The following is a 26,611-nucleotide window of genomic DNA, read 5'->3' as shown; positions in this document are numbered from 1 at the left end:
AGGTTTCTAAGCAAAGTTGAATTTGAATGTCATCCATTTCATTTGCTAGGATCTACACTCACTTATATTGCCAGTAAGTGTAGTTTGTTTAAAAGATATTGCAATGTTAAGCGTTCCACAATTTCATCTATAACTGTCCTTAGTCCTCACAGTCACAACTGTTTTAATTCACATAACCTATTTTAACTCTGTTCAGTTTGAACACTGAAGGTCTATGACACGTGGGTGCGTAATTTTCCAGGGTGCCTGCTTAGTGGCTGGCAGAAGTCTACAGCTCCGTGAGCACGTGCGATGGAAAAGTCTGAGTTACAGACTTGGCACAAACTGACCACCGTGCCCGCCCTTGAGCATCCTTCAGCTTAGCAAGCCAATCAGATGAGCAAAAGCCTGCCATAGAGGACACAAGACCCGGGTGTTTGAAAAGAGGGACAAATCACATCCGCTTGGAGACAATGAGGAAAACGGTCAAGCCTTGTAAAAGTTCAATATTAAAATACGATTTACAGAACAAAGCAGGGACAACATTCTGACTAGAAGGAACCCATAAACAAAGGCAGAGATTCCAGCTGGGGCAAGGTTGAGAAATATGAGTTTGGCAATCTCCGGTTCTCAGCCTCTCTGACCCATGCGTCCCCCGCCACCAGAGAAAACCTTGTGAAATGGATGTGAACATTTGCAGACCATTTTAAAGTGCACGCACAAATTCGGCTGGATCCCTGAATTTAAAGGGAGGGGAAGCACAAAACTGGTGTGCCACAAACTCCTGTTGCTATATAAGCTAGTTTTGGGGTTAAGCAACAAGGACAACCCTCTACTGAAGGTGAGCATGCTAAGTGATTTCTCACCATCTTGGATATTTAGTATTACAGCAACTGGGTAAGAGTTCAGTGGGAGTTAAGACTCAAGAAGTTAGAAACTGAGAACTCCAAGGCCAGGCTGTGGAGGCTGCACTTGGTCCCACTGTCCAATGATGAGCATATCTGAATCCCTGCAGGTTGTTGAGGCCGTGCAGGGAGATGGAAATCGTAACAAGACATCGTACGTTGGCAAGGCTCTCCCTGATAAAATCCAAGTATTGTACGCGAGAGCAAACCAAGGAACTCAGACAGATAAAAGGTGCAGGAGCTCAAACCATAAGCAAAGAGGCAATCGGAACAGTTTAAAAGTTGAATAGAGAGACCAACATGGCACTCTGAAAGAAATAAGCGGGGGAGGAGATCAAAGTTTTGCAGAAATAACTTATGTTGTGATTGTATGGGTACAGTCAAGGAACGAATTAGGCAAGTTTAAGATGTCAGCCTATGTTCTGTCAGTATAATTACATAGACAACCACTTGATTTAAAAGGAACTATGAACCAATTAGAAAAGTTATACTGAATAATTTTGGTTATAGTCATGATATTTAAAATTTCCATTTAACTATTTATTTGAGAGGAAGAAACAAAAAGAGAGAGCTCCCCTCATTCACTGGTTTACTCCCTAAATGTCCACAACAGCTGGGGCTGGGCCAGGTCCAAACTGGGAGCCAGGAATTCAATGAAGGTTTCTCCCATGGGTGGCAAAGGCTGAGTCACCATCTGCTGCTTCCCAGGGCCAGCTTTAGCAGGTAGCTAGAAATGGAAGCTGAGACTTCAACCCAGGAACTCTGATATGGAATGCTGATAGGTGTCCTAGTCAGCATCTTTTTTTTTTTTAATTAATTATTTATTTAATTCACTTGAAAGGCAGAGACACAGGAGATCTTCCATCTGCTGGTTCACTTCCCAAGTACCTGTAACAGTCAGGGGTTGGCCAGGTTGAAGCAGGAGTGTGGAACTCAATCCAGGTCTCCTATGTGTGTGGCAGGGACCCAATTACATGGCCATTCCTGCTTTCTTCCGGAGCTGGACTGGGGAACAGAGCTGGGACTTGAACCCAGGGACTGGGATACTGGCCGTGAGCATTTTAAGCAGTGTCTTTCTTTCTTTCTTTCTTTTTTTCTTTCTTTTCTTCTTTTCTTTTCTTTTCTTTTCTTTTCTTTTCTTTTCTTTTCTTTTCTTTTCTTTTCTTTTCTTTTCTTTCTTTCCTTCCTTCCTTCCTTCCTTCCTTCCTTCCTTCCTTCCTTCCTTGCCAGGCAGAGTTAGACAGTGAGAGAGAGACAGAGAGAGAGAGTTATAGACAATGAGAGAGAAATAGAGAGAAAAGTCTTCCTTCCATTGGTTCACTCCCCTAATGGCCACCATGGCCGGCGCTGCACTGATCCGAAGCCTGGAGCTGGGTATTTCCTCCTGGTCTCCCATGCAGGTGCAGGGACCCAAGCACTTAGGCCATCCTCCGCTGCTCTCCCAGGCCACAGCAGAGAGCTGGACTGGAAGAGGAGCAACTGGGACTAGTACCTGGTGCCCCAACCGGGACTATAACCCGGGGTGCCTGCGCCATAGGCGGAGGATTAGCCAAGTGAGCCATGGTGCCAGCTAAGCAGTGTCTTAACAACAAGGCCAAATGCCTACACCAATTTCATTTCAGAAGATAATATTCTGATTAATCCTTCTCTTGTAATCATTCATGGTAGAATCTTGGATTCCCTTAAGTAACCTTTTATTTGCTGGCATACATTCTCAGGTAATAAAAACTACCTATAACTTGATAAGGATGAAAAACCACTCTGAGATTTGTGTGCGTGTTCCTCTTCTGGCAGATGTAGGGTTGGGTGGGCACGAATGGAACTAAGTTTTATTGAGATTCTGCTATTCGGTGATTTCTAATCATTGACTAGGTTGAACAAGAGTGAACTGACTGCAGTGGCCCTTGGGATGGCTAACTGGTTGTTGCCCTACAGTAACATTTGCAAAGAACTTCTTGTTAGGGTTCAGGCAAGGAACAGCACGTTTGGAGAGTGGGAGCACTGGCAAGGAAAGACTTAATTCCTTGCAAATGAGCATTTATTGTTTGTCCTGAAGCAACTTTTAGGTAACGGGTAATTCTTGCCATGCCATGGGCAAGAAGGAGACTATCTTAAAGGAGAGTGGGACATTAGGACAAAGGGGTGGTGCAGTATACACATTTGGACTCAGTGGCTTGAAGTGTTGGGTAGACAGTCACATTGAGAAAATCAGCTGGGAGTTGTGCAAAGGATTAGTCATGGTCTGGATTCAGAGAAGAAAATGTGTTTTTTCATTATTTCAATTTAGTATGCACAAAAAACGGTCTCCCACAATCCTTGATGATTGACATTTTCTAGCATGCATGAGAAAAAGCCACTATTTCCACTGTTCTAAAGGTTTTATTGAAGCAATTTGATGTATATAATACTTTGTGACTAAACGAGAACATGGTGGTTTAAAAAAAGCAGTGAAAACTAACTCAGCTGTATCCATTCAAAAGTGCTTCCAGTTTGTAATATTATTTGATGCTCCTTAAATGTGAACAAGTTACTTAAAAACTATAAGCAATACTGAAAAGTCAAAGGAGCAACCTAAAGCATATAAACCTGAATAAGATGAACCCATATCAAATTCCTTCCCTGTAAAATCTAAGTTTACAAACTTAGTTGCTTTTCTACACACACACACACACACACACACACAAACCAAAAACAAAAAAACCCCTGCAGTTCTCTTCTAAAGGTTAGCAAGTGGCCTCAACTTCTACATCCAGATGTTTTCTTGGCTGGTACCTATTTTCTCCTATCTTCAACAGAAAATATCTTGCCCAGATGCACCACTCTGGTGCTATAATTAGCTTTAGTTACAACTTCTTAATTTCCAGGACAAAACAGGTATTTGAGTGACCACTAATGTCTGACATCCTCTCTTTTCAATTTGCTAGTCTGACACTACTCCTGCAGAACATATGAAATGTTTCTTTTTAATCCCCTCAAAACAAAAAGGACTGCACCATCCTGGACGTCAAAAACACTTCCAGGCCGGCGCCACGGCTCACTTGGCTAATCCTCTGCCTGCGCTGTCGGCACCTCAGGTTCTAGTCCCAGTTGGGGCGCTGGATTCTGTCCCGGTTGCTCCTCTTCCAGTCCAGCTCTCTGCTGTGGCCCGGGAGTGCAGTGGAGGATGGCCCAAGTACTTGGGCCCCGCACCTGCATGGAAGACCAGGAAGAGGCACCTAGCTCCTGGCTTTGGATCGGCGCAGCGGGCCGGCTGTAATGCACCGGCCATAGTGGCCACTTGGGAGGTGAACCAAGGGAAGGAAGACCTTTCTCTCTGTCTGTCTCTCTCACTGTCTAACTCCGCCTGTCAAAAAAACAAAAACAAAAAAACCAAAAAACAAAAAAAAAACAACTTGTAAAGGAACCATTACCGCGCAGCCCCCACCATTACACGGTGCAACATTATAATCTATTTATCTCCGCTTTGAAAATGTATCCTTTCAAATAGGGCTGCCAACTAACCACTTAGCCAGTAACATTTCTGAGAAAAACACAACGTGAAGCAACGTGGGTTGAAGAATTTGTAACTCCAAAGAAGCAGCAGATCCGTTTTTCATCCCAATGGACAGCTTTCTAAAGCTGTCGGTGGGACTATCAATTTTTACAACTGTTTAGGAGAATCAGTGAGAGCATGCAATTTTAAGCAGACACCTGAAATCCGCGCCCCTGGACCCAGGTGAGCGGGCTAAGTCCAAGGCTGATGAAAACAAGTCTCTCTGCTAGTGAGTTCTCATTCTTTTAAAGAAACAAAACTAAACTCTGCAAGGTGATGGCGTGGAGAAAATGAGTGATATTACAAATTCAGCTAGAACTTTGCCTGTCTTAGGCGTCCATCATTGCTGGGATACTGATAATAAAAATCTCGCTGTGTTTTTTCCAGGCTGACTTCTGCGGGTCCGGACTAAAAGAACTTTACGCTCCAAGAGACAGCGTTCCCGATTCTTCCGTCTCTCAAATTTCTCTCTCTCTCTCTCTCTTTTTTTTTTTTAAACCCGCAAAGTTGAACCCCTCCCTGGATCGCACAGGCGGGATCGCTTCCCTCTGCTTCTCACACCCCGCACCCAAGCACGAACAGGGGGCCATTCTCCTAGCAGGTGCCTCAAACATCACAGTCAAACCCTTAACTGCGGGTTTCGTTCCTCCAGTAGCCTAGGCGCTTCCACCCCAAACCCTGGTCGTCTTCCCCTGGAGCGCCGGGACGCGAGTCCAGCCGCACGCAGCCCGGGAGACGCGCGCGCCGCTGCCTGCTCGGTCTGCACCATCCAGATGTGCATACTCCCTCCTATCCCTCTCCTCCCCAGAGGCTTGGCCCGCAACCAGTTACCTCCTCCAAGGTGCGAGGTGAAGAAGGGAAGGGGAACGAAAGAAGAAAGGACGAGTCGGAGGGAGCAGCCTCAGCAGATGCCGGTGCCACGGCTAGGGACACCGGCGCCTCTCGCGGTGCTACAAGGATGGGCGCGCGCCCTCCTCTCGGCACCCGTAGAGCCCTCGCCACTGCCCTCGCCTCTAGCTGATTACCTTCCGGGTCAGCGAGCGCCTCCGGAAGGAGAGCTGTAAACTTCTGCAACTTTCTCTCCCAACCCTTGGCAATTCCTCTATCGGGACCCACAGTCTTTGCGTGTACGCAAGTGTGTGTGTGTTCACTGAGAGTACTCCCGACGAGTCTCCTCCTCTGATTCTTTTTTTCTTCTTCCTACTTGGTTTGCAGACCGGAAGAGTCCTTGAACCAAAATAGCTCGGCGGCACTTCCGGCAGCGGAGCCCAGGGTTCCGGGAGAGAGCTGGCAGGAGCGGGTTAAGGCAGCGGCTGCGGCAGCTGGAGGATGAAGAAGGAGCAAGTGCTGCATTGTCAGTTCTCCGCTTGGTACCCGCTCTTCCGAAGCCTGACCATCAAGAGGTAAGCCGGGAGGAGGGGGTTGTGCCAGGGCCACTGGCAAAAAGGGAACTGCCACGTTGAGTGCGTCCTCTCTCCGTCAAAATAACGATAATAACAATAATACAACGCGGGCCTTATAGCGACTGGATGGGTGCGACAGTGTCGCGATGTCGACTTGCAGGGGAGGTGAATGGCGCCATGCGTTCTGTCGCGAGGCCGAGCGTGTGCCGGGGAGGAAGGGGGCTAGGTCGTGGTGAGCGAGGGTCGGAGGCAGGGTGCGTTGTGGATTAGCGTCGTTGACGCATCGCGACTTGTGAGAATTGCCCTGGAGCGCCAGGCGCTCGGGAGACCCGAGGGGTCGTGGCTTTGTCACTGACCAGCGCGTCGCGTGACTTCATTGCTTGCCGCCACGGTCTAATGACTACAATCCCGGCAGACAGACCCAGCCCTGCGTCTGTTGTGAGGCTGCAGCGCGATTGTGTGTGTGCAGGGCAGGTGGACGTTGTTATGAGACGGGATTTGTCTTGGAGCTCTCGGGCCTAGAACAGGGAGTCCGTCGCTGGTAGGCATGACAGGCATCCTTCGTTCCAGAGTCAAGGTGGTGTAGGCAAGGCGGCTAGGGTCGTAACCCCCGGTCTGATCCGAAGCGATCAGTCGCTAACACGGACAGAGCTGGCTTTTGCTCACTCCCTCGTAGGCCTGCATTGTCACTGGGACACCGCCTACTCTTAACTTTTCATCCCGGCCATTGGATGCAGAATGTGATTGCAGAGATGGGGGGTTGATTCTCAGGCGTTGGAAGGGCACAGGGGGATTATTAAAGAGACAGTTCTTTTTCATCTTGTTATTCAGACATGGGCTCTGCTTTCAGCGACGCTAGTGTATGAGTAGTGATGGAGTTCAGGGTAGCACAGAGGCAGATAATGTTTGCATTTGAAGATAGACGGATTCACCCCAAAACAAAGGGAGGAGCAGGTACTTCCTGCACTGTCACAAGTTCTCTCCCTAGCTGATACTCCCAACCCTTGGTTAACTTGCAGAATGGAAAGTGGGCTTTGGATCTGAGGTGATGGTTGAGGTTCTTTCTTTTGTATTGGTGTCAGTGAAGATACATCTGTGGCCTTGGCAGAGCTTTTCACACGAATATTCTTTAAAACCACCAGGGGTTTCTTTGCAAACAACTTTGGTAGCTGCTGGTGCAGGTTTTTTTTTTTTTCTTTTTTTTTTTTGCATCAACCAGCACAAGCATGTAGGGGTTAAAAATTGGGCTTTGAAGTCAAAGCCTTGTGCCTGGCTTCCAGGTCTTGTTCCACCAGCATCTTGAGCAAATTGCTTAATCTCCCTAAGCTTCATCTGGAAAACCGAGAAAATAATAGGATCATCCTGGGAATTAAATAAGATGAAACATTAAAAAGGTTTGAGTCTGTTTCTAGCACATAGTAAACACACAAAAATGTCGCTTGTTACTTTTGAGATTTAAGAAAAGCCCCTTGGAGGATAAACAGGTTTTGTTTGCTTAAAATGTGTACCATTCATAGGAAGCTAAGAGTGAAAAAGAAATGATCCAATGGGTAAGATTTTTCTGGTCCGAATAAACCCCACACCATTCTCACTCTGTCTTTAAACCCTTTCTTTGGTCTGCTTAGCCCTGGGGTGCCAGCAGAAGAACCTAACATACGGCAGAGGGTCCGTCCACCACTCAGGCCAGTCAGGTGGAGCTGTGTTGTGGCCAGGGTCAGCTTTCCTGCCAACAAGGGCGTATTGCAGTTATCAGCTCAGCATTATGGTTTGGTGTTTATTAATCACAACTCAGAGATGATTATGCAAGTTTAGTTTTTGGCAAGTTCTAGGACTTTGACTCAGGCTGAAGAATAATTAGCCAGGTGACTGGTACTGCCACTTTACCTTCCTAAATCTGAATCCCCACCCCCACCCCCAGAACATGAAGGTTATGGTAAATAGTGTTCCAAGGGCCCCTTTTACATCTAAAATTCCATTAGAGTATCTTGCTTGTATGCAAAAAATATATCCAGTTGATGCGATAGATAGATGCTTTGTCATTCAGGTTTTTTAACATTTAAAAGCAAGATTTATGAGAGACCTCCAGCCAGAGTGGCCTGGAGAGGGGCTCCAAGCGAGGCAAAACCTGAACAGACTGGTGGTGCTGGGGATGTTACGCACAGTTTTTGAGGGAAAAAAACTTACCAGCTTGACGTTAGTTACAAGGTGGGGATCATTTAGTTCCTTTAAGTCTGTCAGCCTGGCCTCATTGGGCCCTCACTTGCACGGTCACTCTGGAGGGCCTCACTAGCTCCACGTAAAGCTTGCTTGGCAATGGCTTGTGTATGGCCAGGCGTAATTCCTGTATTCTCTGTGTTTGGTAACGCTTGCCATATCTGCAGTTGGTACAGCACTTGCCGTGTTATACTGTTGTACTATGATTTTTTTTTTCTTCTTTTCTGTCTTTTCCCCTTCGTAGGATTTTGGTTCTTAGTGGAATCACCTTGGCATCCTTGTTGATTGACAAGGTACTGTCATTAGGATGACCCCAAGTGTGATTGTAGAACCGGGTGACTCCTGAGTGCCATGTGGAATCTAACTTCATGTCCACTAGTATCTGTAAGAGTTGTGGACCTGGTAAATAGGAAGAGTAGGCAAAGAATTGAGAGTGGAATCAAACAGGTGGTGTTTTGAATCCCGTCAAGGGATAATGAAATGTGGAGGGAGAGACAGATTCAGCTCAGACTTGAAAGTTGGTGTAACTCCAAAACAAGGGTGTGGCCTCTGAAATCGCCCATTTGGGGACCCGAGAGGTATTATTGACATAAAAGAGAGGTCTGTCTTGTCTCATTGTGAGGAAAATAACCCTGCATATCTCTGAACGGAGAAGGTAAACTTCAAATTCTCTTGGAAAAATCACCTCTAATTCTTTGGGGGGTGATATTGTTTCCTTAAGAAGTATCTTTGGGGCCAGCGATGAGGCGCAGTGGGTAAAACCCTCTACCTGCAGTGCCAGCATCCCGTGTAGGTGCTGGTTAGAGTCCCAGCTGCTCCACTTCCAATTCAGCTCCCTGGTACGGCCTGGGACAGCAGTGGAAGATGGCCCAAGTCCTCCCACATGGGAGACCCAGAAGAAGCTCCTGAATCCTGGCTTCAGATTGACCCAGCTCTAGCCTTTGTGGCCATTTGGGGAGTGAACCAGTAGATGGAAGACTCTCTTTGTCTCTGCCACTCTGTAACTCTGCCTTTCAAACAAATAAATAAATCTGTAAAAAAAAAAAAAAAAAGTAAGTATCTTTAACCCTAGAGAGAATTAGAATTACATATAGAAGTAATGAAATTATTTATTTATTTTATTATTATTTTTTAATTTATTTGACTGATAGAGTTAGTGAGAGAGAGAGAGACAGAAAGAAAGGTCTTCCTTCCGTTGGTTCACCCCCCAAATGGCCGCTATGGCCAGAGCTACGCCGATCCAAAGCCAGGAGCCAGGTGCTTCTTCCTGGTCTCCCATGCGGGTGCAGGGGCCCAAGCACTTGGGCCATCCTCCACTGTCTCCCCTCCCCCCCCACCCCACTCTGGGCCACAGCAGAGAGCTGGACTGGAAGAGGAGCAATCAGGACTAGAACCCAGCGCCCATATGGGATGCTGGCACCGCAGGTGGAGGATTAACCAAGTGAGCCCCGGCGCTGGCCCCAATGATGAAATAATTTAAACTTGAGTTTAATTATTTTTCAGCTGAATATATTTAGTGTCTAAGAATCTGCCATTTTGAGGATAATTTGCACATACCAAGCAATTTAGGTTGTGAACTTGGTTTTGAATTGTCATGTTAAAGTGTATGAGAAAATTTTTCGAATTCTTAAATAGTATTGGCACGTTTATGAGACCGTTAGATTCACTATACTTACAGTTTAATTCGTTAGTTTTATAAGAGCTAAATACTTGGGAAGGCTTTTTGTTAATCAGACAACACACTTACTAAACAAGAAAACGGACTAGTTTTTAAACAGAATTTAAAGTTTTAAAGAGACTTTTAAGTTGCAAAGGCTTACTTAAAAATGGTTAAAATTTAGTAGAGTTACAGATGGAATAGTAAGATTTGTTAGCTGGATTTAAAAGCCTGAGGAAGAGCTAGGCTTTCGAATGTGACAGTGTAACCTGTTAAAATGAAATATTAATTTTTAAAACCTAAGTAGCCCATGAGTAACTCTTTCTGTACACAAAATAAATTTGTAATATGCCAAAAGGCTTGTTCAATAAATAAATGAGACATGCCATGTGTTGATGATGTTCCATTGACTCTAAAAGCAGCTGTAGTTTTTTTTACTTTTGAAAAATATATGCTTTGGGGTGGGCGTTTGACGCTGCAGTGGAGATGCCACTTGGCACTCGCGCGTCTCACCCTGGAGTGTGTGGGTCCTGAGTCCCAGCCCCCCCCAGCCTCCTGCTCCTGTGCAGCCTGGGAGGCAGCACACGATGGCTCTGATAGTTGGGTCCCTGCCCCCCCATGTGGGAGACCCTGATTGGATTCTAGGCTCCTGGCCTAGCCCTAGCTGTTTCAAGCATTTGGGGAGTCATCCAGCAGATAGAAAGTCTCCTTCCATCTGTCTCTGCCTTTCAAATAAAAAATGAGAATAAATAATTCAAAAGAACTTAAACAAATAGATATGCCTCAAGATGAAAATTATAGCACAACTTTCAGTTACCGATAGCAGGAATTTTTGATTATTTATTGTTACAGGATAAAAAAAATGAGTTTTCCCATGGTTTAAATTTTTTAAATTGGGAGGCAGAGAGACAGAGAAGTACGTAGAGTTCCCATCCGCTGGTTGACTCTCCAAATGCCCACAGTGGTCAGAGCAATGCCAAGCTGAAGCTGGGAGCCAGAACCTCCCAGAGGCTGCAGCAGCAAGGACACTGGCATGGAAGCCAGAATTGTGAACCCAAGTACCCTGATACAGGATACAGGGGTTTTTGCCTCCCAACCTGAGTTTACAAGTTGTTACCAGTCATGGGGGGGAGGGCGGTTGCCGGAGCAAGTCTGGTAGGTTCTTTTCCTCAGCTTAGTATAGAAATAAAAAGCCAGGGAAACAATTTGCAAAGAGGCAGACACTCTTATTGGCAAGTGACAGAGAAAGCCTCTGGTCTGAGAGGAGACCAGGCCAAGTGCCTGAGCAGGACGCTGGCTCTGAGGAAGTGTCCGGGTTTTTAAGGCATTACTGTCTGCTCATTGCGTTATCCTACTGGGGGTGCCCACTGGACGGGGGTTTCATATATGCATGTTGATTGGCTTGGGGCTCAAGGAGGTAGCGAGGTCTCCTGGAGACTGTCTCCTTAGAGGCTCAGCCTTCCCTTCTCTGTTAGCTCTGGGTGAAAGATGCAGCCACCCTGGACGTGTGATTTAAAGCCGCAAGGTCACACATGCAGCACAAGAAGCTGTGGTGGGGGAGATGCCAGTTGGCCTGGAGACAGCTTTCCAGCCACAGCTGACAGCTTGCTCGTGAAGGACATTCCACCTGTGTCTGAAGGGGCCCACGGACCCCCAGCCTCACTGTATGGCCTCATAAGTACGGCTTTGCCATCCTTTCTTACTGTCATCTGAAACAAATGAAGCTAAAGCCGTGTGGAGTTAAGCAGCTTCCTGTCTCTGGTGACCAGATGACTAGAAAGCTACCAAAATTCATCCAAACACACTGTGACTTCTTAGCCTTAGGTGTGCATTGCCAGCCAAAGAATGGTTTCCAGCTCTTCAGTCTTCCTGTGTCCTCCGTCTAGGAAGGTGGCCCTAGGCTGAGAATCTTCTGCTTCGTTTTGCTGATTTCCTTTGGTGCCACAAATACATGCTGGTTTCGGATTTCTTTGAGACTCAGAACCCTTGTGGGCACTCACAGTTGTTGCTTTCGTATTGTGATTTTCCATCCGGTCCCTTGGATTTAGTCGCTGCTGTTTGGTTTCTGTATCACAAAGACAAGCCTGGTAATGTGTGAACTGCAGTATTTGTTCACATGATTCCAGTCCCTAGTCTGCTGCTACCAAATGTATGTCATTAACATTTCCACTTTGGATTAAAATAAATGGAACAAATAACATTAACTGCTAGTGGAATATTTTCACTCTGCTTATCGCTAGTCTTTTAAAATGATGCCTTTCTGGTGATTTTTTGTTTTTCTGTTTTTAGTGTCATTCTTCCACTTCCTCAGAATGTGAAGGATTATTTACTTGACGATGGAACTCTGGTGGTTTCAGGAAGGTACGGTATATCACCAAAAAATTCTTTGTTTTATCATAAAGAACTGTTGTATGTCTTGACATTTACCATATAAAAATAAATGAAGTAACTTGGGCATCATTCCTTCCCTTTAACACATTTGTTTTTTTTCCTGGCCAAAATTATGTGCTGATCTTGGTTCCATATTCCTTGTCAGTGCTCAGTTAGTAGTTTCAGAATTTAATACTGCCCCTTCAAATAGATACTGGTTGTGAATTCAGCAGTTCCTTCCATCTGTGCCTTTAGAGAATGGCTATGGTGATAACCTCCCCTTCTAAAGGTAGCAGAGTATGGCAAAGGCCCATTATAAGACTTTGAGATCCTTGAGTTTTTAAAATGAGAAGTTCATTGTTCATCACAAACAGTAAGCTTTGCTAAGGTTTATCATTTTTTTTAAAGATTTATTTATTTGAAAGTCAAAGTTACACAGAGAGAGAGGCAGAGAGACAGAGAGAGGTCTTCCATCTGCTGGTTCACTCCCCAATTGGCCGCAAAGGCCAGGGCTGCGCCAGTCTGAAGCCAGGAGCCAGGAGCTTCCTCCAGGTTTCCCACGCAGGTGCAGGGGCCCATGGACTTGGACCATCTTCCACTGCTTTTCCAGGCCACAGCAGAGAGCTGGATTGGAAGTGGAGCAGCTGGGTCTCAAACCGGTGCCCTTATGGGATGCTGGTGCTTCAGGCCAGGGTGTTAACCTGCTGCGCCACAACTCTGGCCCCAGGTTTATCGTTTAATTTCTCAACATTTTGTTCCCCACAATTGACATTCCATGGGCCCACGCCCACCTTCTAGAAGCTGCTCAAGTAGTTCCCAGAATTGTAGGGGAAAGGGAAGTTACTGTATTTCCATCTTTTTAGAGCAAACTTGAAAAAGCTTAAGAAGTATGGAATCTGGTGAAGTTTCTGTGTTTCATTTAGGTCTCTGCTCAGAAGTCATAGTATCTAAGTGTCTATTTTTCACCTTTCTAAAATAGCTACTATCAGGGCACCTTGCTGGTTCATCACTCTTTATCTCTCTATATTTCTTCATAACACTGAGATCATCTGAGTAATAATTAATTCCCTTAACTGTTCTGTTGGAATCCAACTTGAAGAGAGTATATCCTTGCCCAGTTTTGTTCACCCCATCTCCTGGAACAATGCCTGATAGGTAAGAGGTGCTTGATGAACATTTGTTGGGTGAATGAACCTTACACGTGTAATTAGAGTTGTCTGTGTTGTCAGTAACACTAACTTGACCCCATGCTTTGCATAATGGATTTTTAGTGTGGCTTTCAGGATTATATTTCCGTTTTGGTATTCACAGCACTTTAACCTGAGAATTGTTTGTTTAGAACCTCATTAACTTGGAAAATTGGAGGATAAAGAAAAGGTAGACAAGTCTCAACTTTGGGATGTTTACAGGGAGAATTTTCTTATTCTCAAATATAACATATAAGCTTATATAAATGAGATTATAATATAAATGAAATGACTTTTTAAAAAGATTTATTTGTTTATTTTGTTTATTTATATATTATATATTTATATTATTGTTTGTTTATTTATTTATTTGAAAGTCAGAGAAAAGGAGAGACAGAGAGAGAGAGGTCTTCTATCCACTAGTTCACTCCCCAATTGGCTGCAACAGCCAGAGTTGCGCTGATCAGGAGCCAGGAGCCAGGAGCTTCCTCCAGGTCTCCCACACGGGCACAGGGGCCCAAGAACTTGAGCCATCTTCTACTGCTTTCCCAGGCCACAGAAGAGAGCTGGATTGGAAGTGAAGCAGCCGGGTCTCAAACTGGCACCATTTGAGGTGCTGGAACTGCAGGTAGTGGCTTTACTTGCTACGCCACAGCACCGGCCCCTGAAATGACTCTTACGATTAGAAGATACTTGGTAGGTTTCAGTACTGTAAACATACTGAAGGATTCCTAAGGCTGATTTTCATTGTCTGGATGTTTGCATAAGACCCCAGCTAAGGCCAGGGCTGTGAAGTGCTGTTAGCAGTGCTGTCCAGCACATGGTGCTATGCAGCCATACACAGATCTCTGAGGGCCCCTGCCCTTTGGGGTTGGCAGCTTAGCTTTATATTTTGTGGGAGTCAGTATGACACAGTGCTGGTTCTTTAGTCAGATTGCTAGGTTCACATCGTGTCTTCATTATTTGCTGACTCTGTGCCTCAGTTTCCTTGTCTGTACATTGGATGAATGATAGTGTAGTGCTTATCTCTTAGGGTTGTTGCAAGGATAAAAAGCAATAATGTGTAATATGTCCAGCCCAGTATATTGTACACTCTTTTTTTAAAAAATTATTTATTTGAAAATCAGAGTTACACAGAGAGAGAGAAAGAGGTCTTCCATCTGCTGGTTCACAACCCAATTGGCCACAACGGCCGGAGCTGCACCGATCTGAAGCCAGGAGCCAGGAACTTCTTCCAGGTCTCCCACATGGGTGCAGGGCCCAAGGACTTGGGCCATCTTCCAGTGCTTTCCCAAGCCATAGCAGCGAGCTGGATCGGAAGTAGAGCAGCTGGGACTCAAACCAATGCCCATATGGGATGCCGGCACTGTAGGCAGTGGCTTTACCTGCTGTGTCACAGTGCCAGCCCCTATTGTACAGTCTTTTTTTATTTATTTATTTTTTGACAGGCAGAGTTAGAGAGAAAGGTCCTCCTTCCGTTGGTTCACCCCTCAAATGGCCGCTATGTCCAGTGCTCTGCGGCTGGCACGCTGAAACGATCCGAAGCCAGGAGCCAGGTGCTTCCTCCTGGTCTCCCATGCAGGTACAGGGCCCAAGGACCTGGGCCATCCTCCACTGCCTTCCCAGGCCACAGCAGAGAGCTGGCCTGGAAGAGGAGCAACTGGGACAGAACCCGGTGCCCCAACCGGGACTAGAACCCAGGGTGCCAGCGCTGCAGGCGGAAGATTAGCCTAGTGAGCCACGGCGCCGGCCCCCTATTATACAGTCTTAAGAATTACTAACTAGTCTCATTGTCATTAATCTCAGGATGAATGTTAAGCAACCACACAAGAAGATATATCAGTGAAAATTGGGATAAATGTTGTCAAGGAGATGAGGTGGTCACTGACATTAAATTGCTGGGAGGGCTAAGGGTCGTGGGAGGGTCAGGGTGTGTGCCCTGAAGGAGTGGAAGGTTGGGGAACACAGTTGGTTGAAGGGCAGAGGGAAGAATGGCCCATGCTGAGGGAATGGGAGACCATGACTAAGAGGCTGGGAAAGGTCAAGTGGCTGGAACAGAGACGGCTGAGTGCTGAGAGGCATGGCTGATAACAGCGAAGAGCTTTTCAGGGTTCAGTTGAGGGAGGTGGGTAAATGAGTCGTGTGCAAGACCCTAGAATTTATTCTGAGAGTGACAGGAAGGCCTGAAGGGCTCTAAGTAAGAGAGTGCTTGATCGAATTCCAGTTTCAGAGCGGTGGCTGGTTACGGTGCTACAGACATGGAAGACTGTGAGGATGAGGTTTCACTGGTTCAGCTGAGGCCCGTGATGGACTGGAGCTAAGCTGGTGACAGTGGGAGCTAAGCTGGTGACAGTGGAAGGGGAGAAGTGCTGCCTCAGAACTTGATGACGGAGAGGGAGGGCTCAGAGTGCCTCCCATGCTTTGACTGAATGGCCAGACAGATGAACGGCTGTGTCGCTAGCTCAGATTGAGAAAAGCAGCGGCGGATTTATTGAGCCTTTGATTGTACAAGGGTAGTCATTTTAGATGGGATTACTTTCATAGGTCAAAAACTTGATAGTTTTAGATGGAATTGAAATGAGGTGCATTCACAGTAAAGTGCACAGATCTGTAAACACCTTGTGGAACAGTTCCATTCCTAAGAAGGGTTCCTATCGCCTATTTCTTCACTTAGATCAGTCAGTTCTAGAGTGTCATATACACAGAATTGTATGCCAGGCGTTCTTTTATGTCTGACATCTTTAACTCAGCACGATTCTTTTGAGATGCATTTGTGTCATTCCATTTTATTGCTGAGTAGTATTTGTGGAACCTGTTTTTTAAAAGCTCAGTTTTTGTGTTTTTGTATGTAGGCTTGGGTGTGTATCCATCTAGTGTATTCCTTGTTATCTTAACCTCTTTTGCTTTCCTGAGTTCAGAAATAAAAGTTAGTTAAGTGAGTTTATGTGTATTTAAAATATTACTTATAGGATATCATAACTGTATCTATTAATATGTGGAAATCTGAGCTCCTATATCTGAAATATCTCCTTGTATCAAGTGATATAGTGTTTTTTTTTGTTTTTGTTTTTGTTTTTGTTTTTTTGACAGGCAGAGTGGACAGTGAGAGAGAGAGAGACAGAGAGAAAGGCTTTCCTTTTTGCCGTTGGTTCACCCTCCAATGGCCGCCGCGGCCCACGCGCTGCGGCCGGTGCACCGTGCTGATCCGATGGCAGGAGCCAGGTGCTTCTCCTGGTCTCCCATGGGTTGCAGGGCCCAAGCACTTGGGCCATCCTCCACTGCACTCCCTGGCCACAGCAGAGAGCTGGCCTGGAAGAGGGGCAACCGGGACAGAATCCAGCGCCCCGACCCGGTGTGCCGGCGCCGCAAGGCGGAGGATTGCCTAGTGAGCCGCGGCGCCGGCAATATAGTGTTATATTTACAAATAAAGATAGTAAAGTTAATAAATTACACTTATTGACTCTTCCTTTTTTGCTATTAGTTGGCCATTAGTTGAACTCCCATAAACTGTTCAAAATATATCAATTAAGCATCTTTCTTTCGCACAGACTATAGTATATGTATGACTTGCTTTGTTTGATAAGATAAATTCTGAAATGGTGAGGAGGTGATAATATGAAATGCCTTAAAATTCTTTCATTTGTACAAGATTTAAAAAAAAAAAGATTTATTTATTTATTTTTAAAGATTTAGCGGAGTTAGAGAGAGAGAGAGAGAGAAAGAGACAGATGGTGAGACAGAGAGATCTTCCACCTGCCATGTCACTCCCCAAATTTCTGCAATGGCTAGAGCTGGGCTAGACCAAAGCTGGGAGCCAGTAGCTTCTGCCAGGCCTCCTATGTGGGTGCAGGGCCCAAGCACCTGGGCCATGCTCCTCTGCTTTCCCAGGTGCATCAGCAGGGAAATGGATCAGAAATAGAGCAGCGGGGACTTAAAGAGTGTGCCTACAGGATGCTTGCCCTCTATGCCACAGTGAAAGGCCCCCTTATTTATGTTAGGTTTGGAATAGCTTGGGGTTCTGGCCTTTCGTACCCCCAGAAATGAGACGAAAAGGAGATGGAGGCAGAGATGGATCTCAGCAGAGACAGGTTGCTTTACTGAAGCAAAAAGGGGAGACTGTTTTTGCGAAGAGACTGCGTGCATAAGACTGGGTTTTTATCTGGCTGAAGAGGGAATCTGCCACTGCTGATGAGGGGTAGGGGGCTTGCAGCTGGCAGGAAGTAGGGAGTAGGGGGCTTTTAGAAGCCACTTGGAACTTTTTTCTTAACTGTTTCACAGGCTGCCCTGTGCGACATAATCTGTTTTGCCAGTTGCTTTGCAAGGAGTCTGGGGGATGTTGACTCTAGTTCTTGTACCAAGAGTCTCAACAAAAAGGGAGGAAATGGGGGAGGGGTAGTGGAGAGAAGAAGGGGCAGTATGCCCTTCACTGAGCTTTACTGCCATTTAATTTATTTACTTGAAAGAGAGAGTGAGATAGAGTTCTTCCATTTGCTTGTTTACTCCCCTAATGGTTGGGACTGCCAGGTTTGGACCAGGCTGAAGGCAAGAAGGCAGAAACTGCATCCTGGACTCCCAGTGGGTGACAGGAACCCAAGTACTTGAGTCATTATCTGCTCCCTTCCCAGGCATATTAATAGCAAGCTGGATGGAAAGTGGAGCAGCCAGGCCTTGAACTGGCGCTTATATGGGATGCTGGTGCTGCAGACGGTGGCTCTACCTGCTACACCACAGCGCCAGCCCCTTTTGTCCCTTCTTAAGACCAGGGAAAACCTTCTCAGGAGCCCTCTGTCTTGTTTTGATCAGGCTTGGGTCACAGTCATTAGGAAGGAAGATGGTATAGCCATGGTTAGTTAAGCCTGATCAGTAGTCACTGCTGTGACTGGGGAGAAATCCATGAGGCAGGGAGCACTTAGTATCTGTACAAATTGGAGTTTTTATGAACAAGGAAGTGGGAAATGGCTATAGGGTGTACCATCACTGCTGCTGCTTCATTCCCCACTTCATGTTACTTCCATGTACAGTGTGTGCCTTTCACTATGGACAGTAAGCTTTATAAGGTATCTGTTTATAGTCATAACTTAACAATCTGGTCTTGACACATAATTTGTTAAATAAGTAAATGAATGAACATGGTTATTCTACTCTCCTATGATAGTCTCTACAAAGAGTCAAGATAATAAAATAGATCAAAGATGCCAAATAGTTGATCCTGTTTGCCAACTCAGATCCAATAGTGATGGTTTCCTGGAATGAGGAGTTGAGGGCTCTGAGGGTGTATCCAGGGTTTAGACAGAAGGAATGTTTGTTCATCATTGCCTGTAGGGCATGTGGGAAAAGGTTCTGGTGGAGACAATGATTTACCTTCACTGACCATTTATTAGATGCCTACTGTGAGGGGAGTGCTGAGCTTGCTACTGCAGTAACAAGATAGACGGCACGTCCTTTCTTGGGAGTCTAGGCTTAGTAACCAAGTCAAACAAATAAGTAGATGTCTGAGTTGTGTTTTGAAAAATGTTTTTGAGTAGAAGGTATTCTGAAAAGCAGTGCCTTTAATCATCGAAAGCTGGGGTGACCCAGGAAGTTTTTATAGTGACACTTGCACTGGGCCCACAGCTGGGTCTGACTGAGGTTGTTTGTGCCTTCCGAGCACTAATCCGCGTTGTCTTCTTTGAATCTCGAGTTCTTTTCTGACTCTGTCTCCTTTAAGGCCAAATAGTGATAGACACCAATCATAAAAACACGTGGTGAGCATACTCATATTTTGGTTCTTGACAACTCTGTGAAGTAGCTGCTGGTATACCAGTTCTGTAGATGGGCTAATGATGCAGAGCTCTTGACTGACAGTGGCAGAGCTGAGATATCTGCACTATGTGTCTTCAGCACCAGTGCTGTTGTATGCCAGCTCTTTGCAACATGTAACAAAGCACACAGAATCCTAAATGGGTGCTGGCACTGTGGCGTAGTGGGTAAAGCTGCCACCTGCAGTACTGGCATCCCGTATGGGTGCCAGTTCGTGTCCCGGCTGCTCCACTTCCAATCCAGCTCTCTGCTATGGCCTGGGAAAGCAGTAGAAGATGGCCCGAGTCCTTGGGCCCCTGCACCCACATGGGAGACCTGGAAGAAGCTCCTGCTCCCGGCTTCAGATCGGCGCAGGTCTGGCCATTGTGGCCATCTGGGGAGTGAACCAGTGGATGGGAGACCTCCCTCTCTCTCTGCCTCTCCTTCTCTCTCTCTCTTTAACTCTTTCAAATAAATAAATAAATCTTTAAAAAAAGAAGAAGAATCCTAAATGTTCACATCATCCTTTCATCACTTCAGTCCTTAGGATTTAGTGTCCCCTTAGAAAGCTTGCAAATTGATACACATTGTCATCTTTGCCAGTGAATAGGTGTGGTGTCAGACCTCACAGTGAGCACTGCAGTAGGTTCTCTTGAATAACTGAACACATCACTTACGAAATTTTTTTTAGATTGTTGTGTTATAGTATCAAAATTGTAAGTGGTTTTGGAGTGATAAAATACATTGTCAATTTCTTGCTGGGCACCTTTTTTATTGTGGGATTAAGTAAGTCACCTTAAAAAGATCATATTGCATTTAAAAACATGATGTAGAATTTTTTTTTCAATTTAATTTTTAAGAAATACAAATTTCATGAGTACAACTTTAGGGATATAGATATTCTTCCCAGCATATCAGCACTCCCACCCATACTCCCACCATGTAGAATTTAAAGAGGTAAGACAAAGTAGTTAGCTACTTGGGCAGGATTTCACAAGTTGATAGTGTCTTAGTATTATCACTACAGTACAGAATATTATTCTTAGCTTTGTGGGCCTGGGAACTCAGTTCTGTGGCTTACAGAGTTGATTAAAATTTGGGGAACTGATTTACATTAACTAAAATCACAGCAGACTGACTGATAAACCATTGCCATTTTTTTTTGATATACAAAAGAAGATACGCCTCTCCAGTGATTGCTACCACTTGGAAGGTCACTTAGCACGTAGTAACTCTCAACAAATATGAATGGAATCACTCTCTGTAGTTTCATTCCTTTTAGCAAAATATTTACACCATTATTTTAAAATATTATCTCCATCTTCATTCTAGTTTCTTGACTTTCTGTGATGGTTGTTGGAGATTAGGCCTTTTATACCCTCTTCATTATAATATTTTTGTTAAGTACCTCGTATTTACAGTATTATGTCATTACTGTTGACTGCTGAATCATATTTTATAATATGATTACCTTTGTTAAAAATAACTTTTTCCTGGAATTAATAATTGTGTTGTTGAAATTCCCTTTATTTTCTATGTATCTATCACAAATATTTTGCAAATGTTCTAGTAGGCAGGTCATATGCCTATTAGCTATTTTTCTAAACTCTCAAGTACTGTTCCAAATTGGACAGTTCCCTTTTTCCTTTCCTGGAGAACTCATTTTAGCCATCTGTTCCAGTCTGCACCATCATTTTGCAGGTCTGGCATACAGTTCTCTGCTATGGGCTTTCCTTCTGTGCTGGATTTTCTGTTACTTGGATGCTACATTTTTGTTTTTGTTGATTTACTCCAGAAGCACGTGCTTTAGAATGCTTAGGAGGAAAAGCTTTTGAGTTTTTGTGTCAGTAGAAATTTTTATTCTCTTCCACTTGAGAGTGTTTGCTTATACTCAGGGGCTGGGAAGCAGCATTTGGCCCAGTATGGAATTCTAGGTAGAAAATTGCCCTTTGATTTCAAAGGCTATTGCCTACTCTCTTCTAGGATGCTGTGAAGTCCCATTTTCGTTGTCATTTATTTTTCTTTATGAGTGTTTTTGGAATTTCTTCTTTCATATTTTATATTTATATTGACCCCCCCTCCCCCCAATTTGGTAGCTTAAAAAGTAATCATCTTATTTGTCAGTGGTAACTCAGCCAGATGTTGGGAGACACATGTCCTTGGGTCTCTTTAAATTTCTCATTTATTATGGGGCCGGTGCTGTGGTGCAGTGGGTTAAAGCCCTGGCCTGATGTGCCGGCATCCCATATGGGCGCTGGTTCTAGCCCCAGCTGCTCCTCTTCTGATCCAGCTCTCTGCTATGGCCTGGGAAAGCAGTGGAGGATGGCCCAAGTCCTTGGGCCCCTGCACCCACGTGGGAGACCACGTGGAAGAAGCTTCTGGCTTCTGGCTTCGGATCAGCTCAGCTCCAGCCATTGCAGCCATCTGGGGAGTGAACTAGTGGATGGAAGACCTCTCTCTGTCTCTACCTCTCTCTGTAACTCTGTCTTTCAAATAAATAAAATAATTTTTTTTAAAATTTCTCATTTATTATATGTCTTGCAAACAGAGGAACTGCCAGCCTTTGTTCTCAACTATCTTTTCAAGGATGTTTATGTAGCAAGCAGTCTCAGGAGGTAGGGATGATGTCTCCGTCTAGTGCAGAGAACAGGTTTGTTCATGGTCCAGGATAAGGAAAGATAACGTGTCCCCTTGGGTCAGAGATTGAGCAGGTTTCCTTGCAGCCCATTATAAAAGGTGGGATTCCTTGAGTTCAGAGTTCCTAGGTTGTAACACAAACACAGGCCACCCTGTGTTGCCCCCATGGAGTGGAGGGGTAAGAGGGACCTGACGCAAAGATGAAATGCGACTCATACTGTGCCATGAGTAATAGAGCCCTCGTTTTCTGATCCAGGAATCGCGTGTCGTCTGCTAATGTCCTTGAAAGTGGGAGAGCCCAACTTGTTAGCCTGTAAATAAAAAATATCAGATCCTCCACAGTCTTGACAGTGAGCAGGTTTTCTGTTGATTTTGCTAAGGTCAGTGCTTGGGTATTGTCATCAGTTTGTCTGAGCTGGATGGTCTAAAAATGTCCTCACTCACAGGGCTGGCAGTTGATGTGGTCAGCTGGCATTGTGCTCCATGTGGCCCCTCATTTTCAGAAAGGCTGGCCTTATTTATTTGAAAAGCAGAGTTACAGAGAGGCAGAGGCAGAGAGAGAAAGAGAAGAGAGAGAGAGGTCTTTGACCTGCTGGTTCACTCCCCAGACGGCCACAATGGCTGGAGCTGTGTCATTCCGAAGCCAGGAATCAGGAGCTTCTTTTGGGTCTCCCACGCAGGTGTAGGGGCCCAAGGACTTGGGCCATCTTCTTCTGCTTTCCCAGGACATAGCAGAGATCTAGGTCGGATGCGGAGCAGCTGGGACTCGAACTGTGCCCATACGGGATGCCAGCACTGCAGGCGGTGGCTTTCCCTGCTGCGCCACAGCGCCGGCCCCTAGCCTTAGCTTCTTTACAGAGCAGTGGCAGCATATCAGGCTGAGAGTGGAAGCTCTGAGTCCTTGACGCTAGGTTCTGAGACGTAGTGTCAGTTGGGCTACCTCCTGTTGGCCAGAGTGAGTCTTGAAGACAGTCTAAAGTGCAGGGTGGGAAAATACATGCTATTTCCTGATGGGCAGAGTGAGTGGCAAAGTCACCCTTCGAGTGGCGTGTCTGGAGAGATGAAAAGGATTGCTGTGTCATCTTTTGCACATCTAAGGTGTTTTGTTTTATTCTTTTCACTCATTGTACAGGGTACTTGATGACCCCTTTTGTTATAGAAACTAGTATTTTCCGGTTTGGGGATAAAAAATATAATATTCTTTTATTGTTTCTCTTTCTAGAACTCCTATTGAGTTAATTATAATTATGTAATTATATTAATGTTACATTAATTCTCTGAATTTGTTCATTTCTTCTCTGTTTTCTATCTCTTAGTCTTCTTGTTCTACTTTCTGGGTAATTTTGATTTTTTTTCCTTATTCATTCTATGGAAGTTTTAAATTTCATCTGTCATGTTTTCAGTTTGTACAAGTTAAATCTTTTCCTGTTTCTTTACAGTCTCTTCTTTCATGGATGCTGTCTCTTTTTTATGTTTTAGGATATTAATGGTTTCTAAAAATGTTTTCATCTGGTCCTTTTATTGGCTTTTTTTCTTTCTCCTATCTTTTTTTTCTTTTTGTTTTTCAAAAGCTTTGTTTCATCTTGGAGACTTTGTTGAGTTTGCTTATGGTTCTTGGTCTTCACTTGTAATTGAGAGTGAGGGGAATGCATACACACACACACACGCATTTGCAAAGTTTGTATACATGCTGTTGACTGGGGTTGTAGTAAGCAAGTGTTGATGGAGGATTCTCAGCGGACGGTATCTGTAGGTCTTACCTATGGGATGGTTCAGTTCCCAAACAGAAGAATCCTGTACCTTCCAGGAGCAGGGTGGGAGGAAGGAAGGGGCTAGGACTTTCACTGTTCATTGTGGCTTTCACATGATTCCATATTCTTTGGGGGTCATTATGTGTCTGACTTCTTAAACTCTCCTACAATAACAGGAAAGATCCCAAGGACTTAACCTCTGCAAGTCCATTTTTTTCTAGAAAATCAACCTGCTTACCAGTGAGGTTAGAAGAACTACTTGAGCCATCACCACTGCCTGCCAGGATCCTCATTAGCAGGAAATGGGGGTCAGGCCCTCCAGTATGAGACACGGCCATCTTAACTCAAGGCCAGCTGTCCACACCCAGTTCTTATTTTGATTTTTTCCATCCAGTGATGTGAGTTCTTCCTAGGATGGTTATTTGCCAGGGCAGTGTTCTGATTATTCTCTCTGGGTTCTCTGAGTCTTTGTTTCCTCCTAGGCAGTGAAGATTCACTACTGGTCCCCTCCTCTCCACCTGTCCCCCATTTTTAAAATCTAAATTTTCTTTCTTTTTAAAAATTCTATTGGGAGTGGTGGTGGTGTGGTATAGTGGGTAAAGCTGCTGCCTACAGCACCAGCATCCCATGTGGGTGTTGGATTCGAGTCCCAGCTGTTCCACTTCTGATTCAGCTCCCTGCGAATGTGCCTGCAAAAGAAGCAGAAGATGCCCTGTGTGCTTGGGCCCCTACACCCACATAGGAGACCCAGAAGAAGCTCCTGGCTTCAGCTTGACCCAGCTTCAGCTGTTGTGGCAATTTGGGGAATGAACCAGCAGATGGAAGATCTCTCTAATGGCTGCTCAATTTCTGATCCAGCTCCTTGCTAATGGCCTGGGAAAAGCAACATGAGATGACCCAACTACCTGTGTTGTGCCACTCATGTGGGAGATCTGGAAGAAGCTCCTGGCTATGGCTTGGCCTATCCCTGGCCACTGTGATTGTATAGGGAGTGAACTAGCTGATGGGAGATTTATGTCTTTCTGTGTCTCTCCCTCTCTGTAACCCTGACCTCAAATCCAATCAATCAATAAATCTTAAAAAAGTAGTAATTTCCAAAAAACTTAAAAAAAAAAAAAAATAGGGGCCGGCGCTGTGGCACAGTGGGTTAATGCCCTGGCCTGAAGTGCCGGCATCCCGTATGGGTGCTGGTTCGAGACCCGGCTGCTCCACTTCCGATCCAGCTCTCTGCTATGGCCTGGGAAAGCAGTAGAAGATGGCCCAAGTCCTTAGGCCCCTGCATCTGCATGGGCGACCCAGAAGAAGCTCCTGGTTCCAGGCTTCAGATGCGGCCACCTGGGGAGTGAACCATTGGATGGAAGACCTCTCTTTCTCTCTCTCTCTCTCTGCCTCTCTTCTCTCTGTGTAACTCTTTCAAATAAATTAAATAAATAAATAAATAAATAAAATGTTACTTGTCTATTTGAGAGATGGAGAGAGAGCTCCCATTCATTCCAAGTGCCTGTAATGGCCAGGACTGTGCTAGACTGAAGTTGGGAGCTGGAAATTCCTTCTAGATCTCCTGTGTAGGTGTGGCAGGAACACAGTTACCTAAACCGTAACCTTCTGTTTCCCCAGGTCTGCTTTTGTGAGCAGCTAGAGTCATGAGCCAGAGCCGGGTATTGAGCCCAGTCTGCATCTTAACTGTTAGGCCAAATGCCTGACGGATGGGATGGGCCTTTTCAACACCCTGCTTTGCTTACTGGCCTCTTCACAAATAGTGTGCTTGAGTGCGTTGTTCTCTCTCTCTCCCACCCTTTTAGATGGCCCAGTCTAGACCCAGAGTAGTTCCTGACAGCAGCCCACGTACTCTGTTTTCATTGTGTAAAGAGCAGCTTTTTGATTTTGCTTCCCAGGGGTGTTCCATCAGCTGTGTAGACAGCTGTGCCGAGGTTTCCTTTCGGTGTCTTCCTTCACCCTGTTAGATCGTCTCTGTCTTTGGCAGCTCTTTGTCATATTTGGGGCTTCAAAGTCAGAGATGAAGCTTAATATTATCAGAGATAAAGTTGGAGTTTTTCTTTCCATTGCTTTTAGTGATTTCCATGAAGAGGCAGAAGGTTTTTATTCTGCTGTCTCTTACTGGAAGTATACTCTAATTAGTTCCGTGTGTGTGTGTGTTTTTAATTAGTTTCCGTCTCCAGAAATGAGCTTTTCCTTGTATTGTTCTAAAATTTTAAGATTTATTTGTTTTTAAGATTTATTTTCTTTATTTGAAAAGCAGAGATACAGAGAGAGAGGTTTTCCATCTGCTGGTTTGCTCCCCAAATGGCTACAATGGCAGGGTCTTGGCTAGGCTGAAGTCAGGAGCCAAGAGCTTCCTCTGAGTCTCCCACGTGGTTGGCAGGGGCCCAAGGACTTGGGCCGTCTTCCACTGCTCTCCCAGGTGCCTTAGCAGGGAGCTGGATTGAAAGTGGAGCAGCCAGGACTCTAACTGACACCCATATGGGATGCTGGCGTTGCAGGTGGCAGCTTAACTACACCACAGTGCCAACCCTTGCTTTTTTTTTTTTTTTTTTTTTTTTTTTAATATACTTAGTACATCTGTGACTGCATGGTTTCAAAGTCTTTTTTTTCTGCTAAATTTTTGTTTTATGTTTTTGTTTTTTGTTCTTTAGAGAAGATCCACCAGCACACTCTCAGCCAGACAGTGATGATGAAGCTGAAGAAATCCAGGTTGGTAGAAGACAGTCTGTTCTGTAGAGTGTTCTAGTATACATGATCTCTGAAATGATGCTGACGTTTAGTTCTTAGGGTCATCAAGGTGGGCAGACATGTGAAAAATCTCTGTGTCATATATTTGTTACATATAATTTGTGTTCAGGAAAAAAACGTTTCCTCTGTGTGTACGATTTTGAGATGGAAGCCCAGCACAGAATTTAATGTTTTGTTTCTGTTCTCTCTTCCCTTCAGTGGTCCGATGATGAGAACACAGCCACCCTTACGGTAAGAACAAGGCAGTGCCGTGGTGGGGACGGCAGCTCACTGTTGTGTAGGGCTAGCCTCTAGGTTTCACTGCATACTGCTCTGAACTCCCCTGTATTCGCCACTTCAAATGGCTTTGCCTTTTCCCCCTCCTTGGTTAGAAAGGAAATATCTTGAGTGCATTTTTGCTGCTTTGACTTGTTTCCCTGAAGCTCTGAAAGAAGAAATCAAGCCTAA

General features: G+C 45.1%; 2 protein-coding genes across 12 annotated transcripts in view; one reads left to right on the top strand and one right to left on the bottom strand.

Annotated features, from left to right (window-relative positions):
- The window catches only part of NUDT5 (nudix hydrolase 5), a 30,442-nt gene extending 24,991 nt beyond the window's left edge, over positions 1-5,451 (bottom strand). For all 5 annotated transcript variants that reach the window (XR_011381571.1, XM_070055723.1, XM_070055724.1 and 2 more), the window contains exon 1: positions 5,248-5,451. The gene's annotated coding sequence lies outside the window, so the exon portion shown is untranslated. The remainder of the gene's footprint in view (positions 1-5,247) is intronic.
- CDC123 (cell division cycle 123) overlaps positions 5,425-26,611 on the top strand; it is a 74,596-nt gene continuing 53,409 nt past the window's right edge. For 3 of the 7 annotated variants that reach the window (XM_070055717.1, XM_070055718.1, XM_070055715.1), the window contains exons 1-5: positions 5,425-5,543; positions 5,632-5,819; positions 11,980-12,051; positions 26,068-26,125; positions 26,363-26,395. In XM_070055717.1, coding sequence (XP_069911818.1) covers positions 5,746-5,819; positions 11,980-12,051; positions 26,068-26,125; positions 26,363-26,395 — 237 coding nt within the window. In that variant the 5' untranslated portion in view covers positions 5,425-5,543; positions 5,632-5,745. The other 4 variants (XM_002717547.5, XM_017347679.3, XM_070055720.1 and 1 more) reach the window with 3 other exon arrangements.

This window comes from Oryctolagus cuniculus, chromosome 13 (assembly GCF_964237555.1).
Source record: "Oryctolagus cuniculus chromosome 13, mOryCun1.1, whole genome shotgun sequence".
In the NCBI taxonomy this organism is placed as follows: Eukaryota; Metazoa; Chordata; class Mammalia; order Lagomorpha; family Leporidae; genus Oryctolagus; species Oryctolagus cuniculus.
The sequence above is the reverse complement of the archived record's forward strand: the minus strand, read 5'-3'. Positions and strand labels throughout refer to the sequence as shown.